The following is a 14,176-nucleotide window of genomic DNA, read 5'->3' on the forward strand; positions in this document are numbered from 1 at the left end:
CCCGCCCTCGTGCTGCCAGCCTCTAGGCATCCTGTGGAGGGGGCACGCAATGGGGTCCCTCCCCCTGACTCTTCCCCATCAGTCAATCATTCACTTAATACCTAGTCCCTTTAATCCAGCCTTTCTCAACCTGTGGGTCCCTAGATGTTGTTGAACTACAACTCCCATCACCCCTAACTAGCAAGGCCAGGGATGATGGGAGTTGTAGTCCAACAACATCTGGGGACCCACAGGCTGAGAACCGCTGCTAATCCTTTTCCTTAAAAACTTATCTTTATATACCCAAACAGTGTACAAAAAGACGTTGATTGTGGGAATGGCACAAGCTCACCGGACTGAATCGTTTATATCATTATGTGTTGTGCAGAAGCCAATTTAATGACTGGTGTGTGTCAGCGAGAGACAGAAACCCAGAAAACTGTGGGGCAATGTACCTTAGCCTTCCTGAATCCAGTGCCCGCCAGAGATTTTGAGAGATATCCGCCCCCCAGCCGAGATGGCTGTGCTCACGGCAGCCTCAGCGTCATACAGGTCTGCTGGCTGGTGCTGTTGGGAACTGTAGTTCAAAACATCTGGCTGGAGAAGGGATCTATCTATCTATCTATCTGTGCATCTATGTGATTCTTTAGCCGCGATTGTCGCAGCACAAGAGGGTTGAGCTGGATGGCCTCTGGGGGTCCCTCCCGTTCTACGGTTCCCTGTATTGCAGACAGGAAAGACTAACCGAGGCCGCTGCTGCAGAGGCAGGCGTGAGTCCGGGGAGGGGGCTTGGCCTGGTGGCTCTCCAAGATCTGCTGCACCAGCTGCTCGATCGAGAACTCGGCCGTGCCATTTCCGTTGCTGCAAGTCCACTTTATCCCGTGAACTGGAGGAAGAGAGGAAAGCAGGCGTGTGGGCGGTGCCAGCGGGAGTCAGGATCCGCACCCGCGCAGCTGTCACGCCTCCCCCACCCTACACCAAAAGAGAAGCCTGGGAAATGTAGTTCCGTGAAGGGGTGGCGCGGCCTGGGCCTGCCAGGGGCTGCAGTGCAAAACTCGGGGGGCAAGGGGGGCACCTGATGGTTATGGAAACTCAACGAAAACTACAACCCCCATGGTTCTTTGGGGGAAGCCTTCCCAGCGAAGCCCAGAATGAAGCGTTTCCTGGTTGGGGTAAGGCTGCCTGATATCAAGTGGCAGGGAGTTCCAAAGATTTCTTACAAACGCAGAACGGGAACCACGTGGTAACTGCACATAGCTGTCAACTTTCAGATTTGGAAATAAGGGATCAGCAGCCTCAAAAATAGGGGATCAGCAGCCTCACCTGTCCCGGGGACAGTCTACGGGATATCTAACAATCCGGGATAGCAGCGGGAAACGGCGCTGGAATAAGGGAATTTCCCGCAAAAAAAGGGAAGGTTGACAGCTATGTAACTGCAGCAGGTTGGCGCGATCGAAGGGGCACCTGTGGGGTGTGGCGATCTCATAGCAGCCATCCTGGACCCTAAGCCCTCAGAAGCCTCCCCCCCAAAAACACCCCCCCCCAGAGAGACCACCACCCTGGCCTTACACATTGGCTTCAACTGGCCAACCAGCTCCTCCTTCGACCACTTCAGCCACTCCTTGCGGTCGCTGTTGATAGAGCACAGGACAGGCCCACAAATCTTCCCGCAATCCTCAATGGCCGGAACGTTCAGGTAATGAACCAGCACAATATCCGGATTCTGGAGGGAAGGAGAAGAGAGGGGCTGTTGGCCTGGGGGCAAATTCTGCCGAAGGGCAGAGTATTGCCAGGTTACAGGGAACCGGGCAGAGGGCCTTCTCGGTGGTGGCGCCTGCCCTGTGGAACTCCCTCCCACCAGATGTCAAAGAGAAAAACAACTACCAAACTTTTAGAAGACATCTGAAGGCAGCCCTGTTTAGGGAAGCTTTTAATGTTTGACGTATTACGGTATTTTAATATTTTTTGGGAAGCCGCCCAGAGTGGCTGGGAAAGCCCAGCCAGATGGGTGGGGTATAAATAAATTATTATTATTATTATTATTATTATTATTATTATTGCCTGTACGGGCAAAGAGGCACTGGGGCTAGAGCCCCCTGACTTTGCAACCCTTATAACAACCACCCCTGCTGTGTAGGCCCTGATGACGCCCCTCACCTTTTTAAACGTCCATGTACCCACTGGCCCCCGTGACTCAGGGTTAAGCCCTGACGTTCAAGCTGAGTGCAGGGTTAAGGCCCGGTGGTTTCCTTTTTTTTTCTTTCCCCCTCTCTCAAATTTAACATGCATATTCATTTTCTATCAGAAACCTATTACATAATTAACTAAATTAAAATAGACCTAATTCCTCCAAACTTCTCTTTGCTGTATACAAATAGAACACAGTTAGAAATTTTATATTAAAGCTTTTGTATGATAAATAATATTTCAAATTCCCCTATACCCCCCATTCCACTTCACCCATGTGGGGGGAAAAGAAAGAGTCCTGGTGGTTTCTAGGTCTAGGTCAGTGGTCCCTGACACTTTTAGGGGTCCCTGCCCCCTTGGTTCCACAACCAAGCGTCCCCCAACGTGACCCCACCAAAAAGCATAATTCAGAACAGTGGTTTGCACGACCCACCAAGGAAGGTACCATGAAATCCAAAACAATAAACTGCACATCTGTTCGGAACCCAGTTGAAACTATTTAGTTCAGTGGCTCCCAATTAGCTAAGTGCTGAGGACCCCCCATTTTTCAAAAGCCAAGCCATGGACCCCCGACTTTTGAAAATGATGATCTCTGAGCGGTAGTTCTTGGCATGTGAATGGCGCCACCAGACCTTCCAACATGTCCCAGTCCAAAATTGGGAGGTGCATTTCCCGGGCCATGTTCCCGAGTGTGTAACATTAGCTGCATGGTTTGGGGCACCCCCCCCCCAAAATGGGGTGTCCCAGACAGTTGATAGGCATGTGCCACCCGGGCGGGTTATCGCACTGATTCCCAGACTTGGGTCTCCAGCTGTTTTTGAACTACAATTCCCATCATCCCTGACCACTGGTCCTACTAGCTAGGGATGATGGGAATTGTAGTCCAAAAACAGCTGGGGACCCAAGTTTGGGAAAACCCTTGGGCTACATGGACTTCCATGCACCACCAGTTGGGAACCGCTGATTTAATTTCATCAAAGCCCGACAGGCGTTTAGCAAGCGTCTTAGATACCACATTTAGGGACTATTTCACTGTTCAGTAAATTCCTAGTGTGATCCATGGGCTTGGTGAAGTGACCCCAGTTTCCCAAGGTCTGGTTTGAAATCACTTAAAAGGGGTCTTAAATCGCCACGTTTAGCAATCTGCAGTCGATTTTCTTGCTTGGAAAGACATTGGATGACCAAGCATGAAATCAATAGCCTAATATATACCGTATTTTTTCGTGTATAAGATGCCCCCATGTATAAGACGACCCATATTTTTTGAGTATAAGACGACCCCCAATTTTAAACTTACAAAAATTGGGGAAAATATAGTCTTATACAAGGAAAAATACAGTGTGTGTGTATTTCAATCAGTATATGGCTACCTCCAAAACATGCACAAACCTTCACCTACCACAGATGTACGGTAACCACTGACATCTCCTTTCCTCTTAGCTCCCCCTGGGTAACCTCTGTACCCCAGGGAGCCGAACCACCCACCTTGGGAGCCTGTGGTTCCAGATTCCTGAGTTTCTGTAAAAAGAGGGGACTCCGGAAGAGCAAGCGGGAGGCCTAATCTGGCACAGCAAGGCTGTGTCCACACTAGGGTGTTCAAGTGCGCATGGGCCGCTGTTTCCGCACATGAATTTGTGCACGTGCAGAAGGCTTCCATCTTATTCTCCCGAAGGGTTGTCTTGTCCGGCCCCCAGAAATTTGATCCCTGCATCACTGGGGACTAAATGACCCCGGGGCCCCTCCCAACCCATACAATGAATGCTATGATTCTACGTATCTTGGCCCCGTGGCACATACCTGCAGCAGCCAATAGCAGCGCCGGTGGAATGTAGGGACGATGGACGAGTGGACGTAGCAGCCGTAGAGACACTGCGGAGGGGAGGGCAGAGGAAGGAGAGCGGCTAGGTGAGGAGGCAGGCAGAGGAAGGTGCCGCTTGGTGGAACAACCTGTGCCCTCCCCACAGCAAATCCCAGCACCCAGCCTGGTCTCCTGGAACCCAACCAGTAAGAGCTGCTCAACAGTGGGACGGACGCCCTCGGAGCTCTCCTTTGTTGGAAGTCTTTAAGCAGAGATTGGGGGTCCACCTGTCAGGGATGCTTCCGCTGAGATTCCTTGGGGTCCCTTCTAACTCTGCAGTTCTTTGATTCAGAAAGCCATGTGCCAAGACGCCCTGGACCCTGGGTTCAGAGGACCTGTGCGCAGGCTAGTCCTCTCCCACCTGGTTGTCATCAGGGCTGTCCACCGTGAGTCCTGCAGAGACATCTGGGCCATAGCTGTCAACGTTTCCCTTTTTTTAAAGGAAATTCCCTTATTCCGAATAGGATTCCTCACAAGAAAAGGGAAAAGTTGACAGGCGTTGTGGATTAAACCACAGAGCCTAGGACTTGCCGATCAGAAGGTCGGCGGTTCGAATCCCCGCGACGGAGCGAGCTTCCGTTGCTCGGTCCCTGCTCCTGCCAACCTAGCAGTTCGAAAGCACGTCAAAGTGTAAGTAGATAAATAGGTACCGCTCCGGCGGGAAGGTAAACGGCGTTTCCGTGCGCTGCTCTGGTTCGCCAGAAGCTGCTTAGTCATGCTGGCCACATGACCCGGAAACTGTACGCCGGCTCCCTCGGCCAATAAAGTGAGATGAGCGGCGCAAGCCCAGAGTCGGCCACGACTGGACCTAACAGTCAGGGGTCCCTTTACCTTTATGACTTCCCTTGATCTGGACACTAGACTTCTGCTGACGCAGCCGAGAATTGCATTACCTTTTATTTTTGCTGCTGTTGCATCACACTGTTAAGCTTGTGCTCTGCTAAGACCGCTGAATCCTTGTCACAGGCATTGCTGACAAGCCAGGCACCCCCACCCCACATTTGTGTGTCTAGTCATTTCTGCCGAAGTGCAGAACCTGACGCATTGGCCCCGTTGCCTGAATCACCGCCTCCCTCTGTCTCCTTGTGAAAGATGCTCAGGGCTAGACCTCTGTTGCTGGACCTTGACTGTTTACCTTGCTCGACTTCCTGGATCCTGGGCTGGCGTTATATTGTGTCCCACATCTCTTGCCCCCTCTATCATTACAGATTTGACTTGTTCATCCTTTGTATGCCACTCCAACAGCAAATTATACATTTTAGATAGATTTTAAACATTAGTAGCTAACAACTGAGTTTCCCATTTGGTTTTTCCCGTTGCAAAACCATTTTTCTTATCAAGCTTATACAACTCATTGATCTGACAATATTGTAGCCAACCATCCAGTTTAATTTGATCAAATGGTCTGAATTTAAATCCTTCATGATCTTCCACCAATAAATCAACGTATTTCAACCATGCTCAGGGCGAGACTTCTGCTGCTAGACCTCGACTGCTTGGCCTCGCTTGGCTTCCTGGATCCTGGGCTGGGACCAGTGGCCTGGCAGGTCCCTGGAGCCTGGGGCTCTCGCATCCCCTGCCCTCTCTTAAGAGCCTCTCTTCTCCTAGCTGGAGCTGCTGCAGAAGACGGGACGCTCTGTGGGGTCCCTTCCCATGCCCCACACTGCATTAGGGTCCTTGGCAGATGTCTGGGGATGCTGCCCCTGGTGCCGATCCACCCCCACCCCTTGTCCTGCCAGCTGGTACAATCCTGCCTCCCCCCCCTGCCCTCCCCTTTCCCTACCTCCACGCCTTTCACTTTCAGCTTCATGTGGTCCTCGCGGGTCGTCTTGCCGTCTTTCCGCTTCTTCCAGCAATAGCCGTCCTTCCGGTACTTCACCTTCTTGCGGTTGTACAGGATGATGGAGCCGTTCTGGGGTCTGCCGGACGGGGAGAAGGAGGAGAGGGGAAGAGTGGGCTTTGAAGACCACCAACTGTAATTACGGAGCCCTTTATACCATTTACAGAGCCCTTTATCCCAGCTCTACCTCTCTTTTAAATTAGAACCAGTGAAGGCGGTGAAGGTCCTGTGTGAGTGTCTGGAGGCGGTTGGAGGATGGATGGCGGCTAACAGATTGAGGTTGAAGACAGAAGTACTGTTTTTGGGGGACAGGAGGCAAGCAGGTGTGGAGGACTCCCTGGGGTACCTGTGCCCCTGAAGGACCAGGTGCACAGCCTGGGAGTCATTTTGGACTCACATCTGTCCATGGAGGCGCAGGTCAAATCTGTGTCCAGGGCAGCTGTCTACCACCTCTATCTGGTACACAGGCTGAGACCCTACCTGCCCGCGGACTGTCTCGCCAGAGTGGTGCACGCTCTGGTTATCTCCCACTTGGACTACTGCCATGCGCTCTACGTGGGGCTACCTTTGAAGGTGACCCGGAAACTACAACTAATCCAGAATGTGGCAGCTAGGCTGGTGACTGGGAGCGGCCGCCGAGACCACATAACACCAGTCCTGAGAGATCTGCATTGGCTCCCAGTACGTTCCCAAGCACAATTCAAAGTGTTGGTGCTGACCTTTAAAGCCCTAAACGGCCTCAAAGGACCAGTAGACCTGAAGGAGCGTCTCCACCCCCATCGTTCTGCCCGGACACTGAGGTCCAGCTCCAAGGGCCTTCTGGCGGTTCCCTCACTGCGAGAGGCCAAGTTACAGGGAACCAGGCAGAGGGCCTTCTCGGTAGTGGCGCCCGCCCTGTGGAACGCCCTCCCATCAGATGTCAAAGCGATAAACAACTACCTGACATTCAGAAGACATCTGAACGCAGCCCTGTTCAGGGAAGTTTTTAATATGTGACATTTTAGTGTGTTTTTCATCTTTGTTGGAAGCCGCCCAGAGTGGCTGGGGAAACCCAGCCAGATGGGCGGGGTACAAATAAATTATTATTATTATTATTATTATTATTATTATTTCTTTAGCTCCGAAGGATATCAGCCTTGCGGTATCCACGGTTCTCTTCCTCCCCGTTTTACCCTCACGACAATCCTGTGAGGCAGGTGAGGCTAAGAGACTGGCCCAAGGTCAAACGCAGGGAGCTGAGTGAGAATTCGAACCCTGCTCTCCCCCAGGTCCCAGTCCAGCACTCTCAAGCACGGCGACACACGGATTTGCCATATCGATTTGCCAAGTGCTGTAATTGTGACGTCTGGCCTGCTCTTTTATAGCTGCTGGTTCGTTAACAGCGTTCCATAGACTGTTTCGCTGACGGCGCATGATTTACACTGCGCTTGTGATGCCCTGCGGTGTTACTGTTGTTTCTCGGCTGTGTTGGGATTCATTTGAACGGAAAGCAGCACAGAAATACAATAAGCAGATCAATTGGGGCCGAGGCACTTGCGCCAGAGCTATTAGCACAGCCACGAAAACTCACGCTAGGACAGCTGCACCAAATAAGGGTCTGGTGACTTTATACCAATAACAAACTTAGTTGGTCTTTCAGGTTCTACTGGAAGGAATTTTTTTTATTTTGTTTCGACTACGGCAGACCAACACAGCTACCTACCTGTAACAACAACGACAATAATAATAATAATAATAATAATAATAATAATAATAATAAATAATTTTATTATTTATATACCACCACCACCCCAATCTGGCTGGGTTGCCCCAGCCACTCTGGGCAGCTTCCAACAGATATAAGAACAAAATAAAACATCAAACATTAAAAGCTTCCCCCTACAAGGCAACCTTCAGATGCCTTCTAAAATTTGCACGGTTATTTTTCTTTTAGTGCGATATAAATGCAATAATTGAGATTTAAAAATAAATGTTTTGCAGGGGGAGAACCATGGTTAAGGCAAAGGCAGCCAGGGCAGAGCCTTTGAGACAAAGTAAGGGTATTTGAACAAAACCAAATCACTTTCCGGCATCAGTCCATGCTTGGAAGCCACTGTCCAGCAAGTTTGCCTCCTCCGCGTGAGATTCCCATCTCTGGCACAGAGCTGGGCTGCACCTATATCCCATGCCCCAGATAGGTGTCCCCCAAAATGTCCCAGCGTCAGAGGCATGACCCCGCCTCACACACACCTACCTGGTCTTGGGGGAGCACGAGAGCCACTCTTCATGTTTCTCAAAGGTGATCAAGTAGGAAGCGATCTCCTACGACAGAAAAAAGAGGGGGTTTGGGGCTCGGTCAGAAAAACGCCTGCCAGCAGCCCAGCTGTTCTTAGGAGACGGGAACCCACACAGGACTTCTGAATGACAGAAACCATCGCGGGACCAAGAGGACGGCGAGTCAAACGCCAACACACCCATCAGGCCAAAGGTAAGCATCTCACGTCTCCCCACAAGGCAGCCATAACCCCACACAATTCACCCCACAGAAGATAAGAAGCGCCTTCTGGAAAACATTATGGAAATGATGTATAGGTGGTACCTAACCCGGGTAAAATTAGCAAAGATTTATCATACGGATGATAATCTATGCTGGAAGTGTAAAGAATAAGAAGGCACCTTTTACCACATGTGGTGGACGTGTCCTAAGGTTAAGGACTTCTGGGGAAAGATTTATAATGAGCTGAAAATAATGTTGAAAATTACATTTGTTAAGAAACCAGAAGCCTTTGGAATAATAGGATTGGAATTACCCCAAAAAGAGGTTAGATTGTTTTTGTATGCCACTACAGCGGCAAGATTGCTATTAGCAAAAAATTGGAAATCACAAGAAATACCAAGAGTAGAAGAATGGCAGATGAAGATGCTGGAGTTTTTGGAGCTGGCCGAACTGACTGGGAGAATCCGCGATCAGAAAGAGGAGGAGTACCAAGAAGATTGGAAGAAATTTAAAGACTATTTAGCTAAATATTGTAATATAAGATAATTAGAAGATATTTGAAAGTATCTGATAGACCTAGGATTGGAGTAAGAATGTTGTATAGTAATATGGATTTGAGTCAAAAAAGAAAAGAGATGAAGATAGATAGTTGATGGAGTTAATTGTATTAGAAAGAGGATTTTGGAGAACTGTTACAAAGGAGATACAATGAAATTCAGTTAGGGGGGATTTGAGGAAGTCAGATAACAGTGAAAGTTACCGTATTTTTCGCCCCATAGGACACACTTTTTCCCCTCCAAAAATGAAGGGGAAATGTGTGTGCGTCCTATGGGGCGAATGCAGGCTTTCGCTGAAGCCGGGAGAGCGAGAGGCATCGGTGCGCACCGACCCCTCTCGCTCCCCAGGCTTCAGGAAGCTATCCGCAAGCCTTGCAAGCCCTGTGGGAGTTCCCACAGGCTCACAAGGCTTGCGGGCAGCAGCCTGCCGCCCGAAGCACGGGGAGCCCTCCGGAGGACTCCCCGTGCTTTGGGCTAGTGTCGGTAAGCCTTGCGCGCCTGGCGAGAGGTCCCGCCGAGCGCGCGAGGCTTGGGGCGGCAGCCTCCCGCCCGAAGCACGGGGAGCCCTCCGGAGGACTCCCCGTGCTTCGGGGGCATGTCCGCAAGCCTCGCGCGCCCGACGGGAGGTCCCGCCGAGCGCGCGAGGCTTGGGGCGGCAGCCTCCCGCCCGAAGCACGGGGAGCCCTCCGGAGGACTCCCCGTGCTTCGGGGGCGTGTCCGCAAGCCTCGCGCGCCGGACGGGAGGTCCCGCCGAGCGCGCGAGGCTTGGGGCGGCAGCCTCCCGCCCGAAGCACGGGGAGCCCTCCGGAGGACTCCCCGTGCTTCGGGGGTGTGTCCGCAAGCCGAGCGCGCCCGACGGGAGGTCCCGCCGAGCGCGCGAGGCTTGGGGCGGCAGCCTCCCGCCCGAAGCACGGGGAGCCCTCCGGAGGACTCCCCGTGCTTCGGGCGCGTGTCCGCAAGCCTTGCGCGCCCGACGGGAGGTCCCGCCGAGCGCGCGAGGCTTGGGGCGGCAGCCTGTCGCCCAAAGCACGGGGAGCCCTCTGGAGGACTCCCCGTGCTTTGGGCGACTGTCGGTAAGCCTTGCGCGCCTGGCGGGAGGTCCCGCCGAGCGCGCGAGGCTTGGGGCGGCAGCCTGCCGCCCGAAGCACGGGGAGCCCTCCAGAGGGCTCCCCTTGCTTCTGGCGGGTGTCCGCAAGGCTTGGGCGGCAGCCGCAGCTGAGGGGGGGAAATAAATTTTTTTTATTCATTTCCCCCCCAAAAAACGAGGTGCGTCCTATGGGCCGGTGCGCCCTATAGGACGAAAAATACGGTAATTTGGATTTTAGAAGTAATAAGTGTTTTTATTTTCCTTTCTTTTTTCTTTTAGTATTGTAATGTGTTTTGTTTCATGTTTTTTATATGTTATATTTGTTATAAATGTGGAAAATCAATTTTTAAAAATTGGTGTTTTTTTTTAAAAAAAGCGCCTTCTGGATCCAGCCCAGCATCCTGCTCTCACGGGGCCCAACCAGGTGACTATAGAGCAGTGGCGTAGCGTGGGTTGTCAGCACCCGGGGCAAGGCAAGTAATTTGCCCCCCCCCCCCCGCTGCACTGTCCCTCCCCCAGATAGTCCCTCGCTCTCTCTCCGCACCGCACGCCTGGCACCCTCCTCTCCACAGTGGGCTGCAACCCGGCAGATCGGATTCGCACAGCCAGCACTGCAGTGAGAGAGAGTGAGTGAGCCAGGTAGGGGCAGAGAGCTGCGAGTGCGAGCGCCCGCCCCCAGATGTTGCGCCCGGTGCGGTCGGCCCCCCCTGCACCCCCCACGCTACGCCACTGCTATAGAGGGACTCTCCTCCTGCCGTTTCCAGAAACTGGTAGCCAGGAGCATCTCTGACTGTGGAGGCAGAACACATCCTTCACTGTGGCTAGAAGCCGTCCATAGCCCTCTCATCCTCCATGAATCCTCTTTTAATGTCTCTTCCAGTGGGAGGGAGTTCCATAGTCTAACTCTGCACTGCATGAAGAAGGACTTAAAAAAATAAATCTGTCCTGAATCTTCCAGCATTCAGCTCCATGAGTTCTGTGTTATGAGAGAAAAACTTTACTCTCTCTGCTTTCTCCGGTGTAAGCGCACCAGGGTCGTTTTATTTGGTTTGTAAAAACCAGTCAAGGAAGGAAGGACAAAGGCTTTTCTGCGGCAATATTTATCCCCGTCTTAAGAATCTGTATTGGATTTCAAACTGTTTTTGCAGACGGGTGTGCTCTAGATGCAGTTTTTAATTGTTCACACGTATGACATTGGTTTTGTTTTAATTCTTGGTGGCATTTACCGCAAAAACCGCCTAGAGGTATTTTACGGGAAGCCGTTCCTAAATGGAACCTGAGAATTATAATTAAAATAATCATCATCCCCCAGAGGTTCTATAGCAGGTTATACCACCTGGCGGGTATATCCTCCCCATTTTGAAACAGGGCAATTAATGTGAATGTCGCCCATCCACCAGTTCTCCCCAAAGCAAACCTTATTTTGGTACAGCTTCGCATCACCCAGTGCCCTGTCTCCGGCTGTGGCAGTTGCTGACACCCCCAAGAAGACAGGGGAGCCCTTTTCCCTAGTGAGCAGAGACCGGCCTTGTTACTTGGTGCTGTTGGGAAGCCCTTTGCACTCACTAAGACAGGGGTCAGCAACCTTTTTCAGCAGGGGGCCGGTCCACTGTCCCTCAGACCTTGTGGGGGGCCGGACTATATTTTTGGGGGCAGGAATGAAAGAATTCCTATGCCCTACAAATAACCCAGAGATGCATTTTACATAAAAGGACACATTCTACTCATGTAAAAACCACGCTGATTCCCGGACTGTCCGCAGGCTGGATTTAGAAGGCATTTGGGCTGGATCCGGCCCCCGGGCCTTAGTTTGCCTACCCATGCACTAAAGAGCACATCAGTTTATGTGAAGAGGCAATAATAGGAAACGGTCACAATCTGGAGGACACTGACAAACTGGAACGTGTCCAGAGGAGGGCAACCAAAATGGTCAAAGGCCTGGAAACGATGCCTTATGAGGAACGGCTAAGGGAGCTGGGCATGTTTAGCCTGGAGAAGAGGAGGTTAAGGGGGGATATGATAGCCATGTTCAAATATAGAAAAGGATGTCACATAGAGGAGGGAGAAAGGTTGTTTTCTGCTGCTCCAGAGAAGCAGACATGGAGCAATGGATCCAAACTACAAGAAAGAAGATTCCACCTAAACCTTAGGAAGAACTTCCTGACAGGAAGAGCTGTTCGACAGTGGAATTTGCTGCCAAGGAGTGTGGTGGAGTCTCCTTCTTTGGAGGTCTTTAAGCAGAGGCTTGACAACCATATGTCAGGAGTGCTCTGATGGTGTTTCCTGCTTGGCAGGGGGTTGGACTCGATGACCCTTGTGGTCTCTTCCAACTCTATGATTCTATGATTCTATGATTCTATGGAGGGGACAGGCCAACCTGTCACTGATCAGGTCTTGTTTGTTATACATTTAACAACAACAATAATAAAAAACCTTGCATGTCCTGGGACCCTCAGGCCAGTGGCCCACTGTTATGTACTGAGTTGAATAGGATCCAAAATGCAGCAGTCTGATTGGTCCTAGAACAATAGGATCCAAAATGCAGCAGTCTGATTGGTCCTAGAACAATTCAGCAGTATGATTGGTCCACCGGAGCCACCCAATCCAGCTCCAGGTGGAAGTGAATCCGCAACCTGATTGGCCTACAGGAGAATCCCAGAATTAGCCAATCACGTGCAGCCCGTTGTGTAAATAATGTATATAAAGCAGATATTGTGGGGGAACTTCCATTGCTCCTCAGCACTATGAGCTGAATAAAGAGCATGAAATCCACTCTCGACTCTAAGCATATTTCACCCAGCTGATCCAGGATCCTGTCCCCAGATGCCGTCAAGAAACCCGCAAGCGGGATCCGAACGCAAGAGCAACTATGCGCTGCTCCGGAGCGTAGGACACGAACTAACAGAATCAAGTCACGAGAAAGTAGATTCCGACTGAACATCAGGGAGAATTGTCTGACAGCAACAGCCAGTCAACAGTAGAAACAGAGACCCTTGGAGCCTCCTTCATTGGAGTTTTTAAAGAAGAGGTTGGGTGTCCATCTGTCATGTATGATCTAGTTGAGATTCCTGCATGGAAGGGGGTTGGACTAGATGACCCCTAGGTGCCCTCTCAACTCTACAATTATGATTCTAAGAAGCAATTCCTTTTACCTGTCCTTCCAATATTCAGCTTCACCTCTTCCGTACAGGATCCCAGCTGAGGCCCAGTCAGTTGCCCTTGATACCTGCCCTTTCCACGCGACAGGTTTGGATGGCAGTGGTCAGGGTTTCCAAAGCAATAACGTCCCCAACCCCTGCTCCACGCTCCCGGGCAAGTTCCAGAAGCTTCCAACGTTGCCACCATATATTTGTGATTCACAAAATATTCCTATTTCAATTTTTTTTTTTTAGGTTTTAAATTTCCTGCTCCTGCTCGCTCCCCTTTGTGCATTCGCTACAATTATTTCATTTGCTTCTTAGGGTGGAAACAGCTTTCTTTGTTTTCACCGCACCCTTCCTCCCCAAAGGGAACCCAGGGCGGCCTGCCCACAGGACAACAGAATCAGAAAACCAAAACACGAAATAAAACAAGGATGCATTCCGGAGGGCAGAGATGGAAACATCAGCCCCACGGTCTCAGTCCCCTCTCAGCAACTGCGATTCCTGCACCGCAGCGGGTTGGACTAGATGACCGCTGGGGGTCCCTTCCAATTAGAATTTTATGAAAACCTGCAGCCTGGCCGCCTTCTTTATTGACCTTCCAAATTCTGCTGGGGGGGGAGGCTTATGCAGGCTACTTAAGAAAACATGTTCTGTAATATGTCGCCTGTCCCCGTAATATGACCTCAATCTGTGGGTCAGTAATGTGCTTTCTGTACATGCTTCAGAGGGAAGTGAGGGTGCGATGGGGCTTATCAATCTGGAAAGGCAGCCCACCCAGGAAAAGGAAAAACCCTGATTCTAAACCTCCACTGCCTTGCGCGGTATCTTCAGGAGAAGAAAACGTACAGGGGTAAACCCTATGGAAATCCAGAGAGGGTGCCCAAGGATTAAGACCTTCTGGGAAATGATATATAATGAAATGAAAAAGGTATTTAAATATACCTTTCTGAAGAAACCAGAGGTCTTTCTCCTGGGCATGGTCGGCCAATTGGTGTTAAAGAAAGATAGAACCTTTTTTATATATGCTACAACAGCAGCAAGAATACTCA

At 50.9% G+C, this 14,176-nt stretch overlaps 1 protein-coding gene across 10 annotated transcripts in view; it reads right to left on the minus strand.

The window, feature by feature from the left end:
• Positions 1-14,176, minus strand: part of CAMTA2 (calmodulin binding transcription activator 2) — a 60,934-nt gene that overhangs the window by 40,048 nt on the left and 6,710 nt on the right. For all 10 annotated transcript variants that reach the window (XR_014504329.1, XR_014504330.1, XR_014504331.1 and 7 more), the window contains exons 4-8: positions 8,098-8,165; positions 5,808-5,943; positions 3,964-4,035; positions 1,549-1,702; positions 725-865 (exon numbers count right to left, since the gene is read on the minus strand). Coding sequence is in view for 3 of the 10 variants with exons in the window: in XM_083410042.1 (XP_083266168.1) it covers positions 725-865; positions 1,549-1,702; positions 3,964-4,035; positions 5,808-5,943; positions 8,098-8,165 (571 nt within the window). In the remaining 7 variants the exon portion in view is untranslated. The remainder of the gene's footprint in view (positions 1-724; positions 866-1,548; positions 1,703-3,963; positions 4,036-5,807; positions 5,944-8,097; positions 8,166-14,176) is intronic.

This window comes from Podarcis tiliguerta (genome assembly GCF_965153285.1).
Source record: "Podarcis tiliguerta genome assembly, chromosome: 13".
Taxonomy (NCBI): Eukaryota; Metazoa; Chordata; class Lepidosauria; order Squamata; family Lacertidae; genus Podarcis; species Podarcis tiliguerta.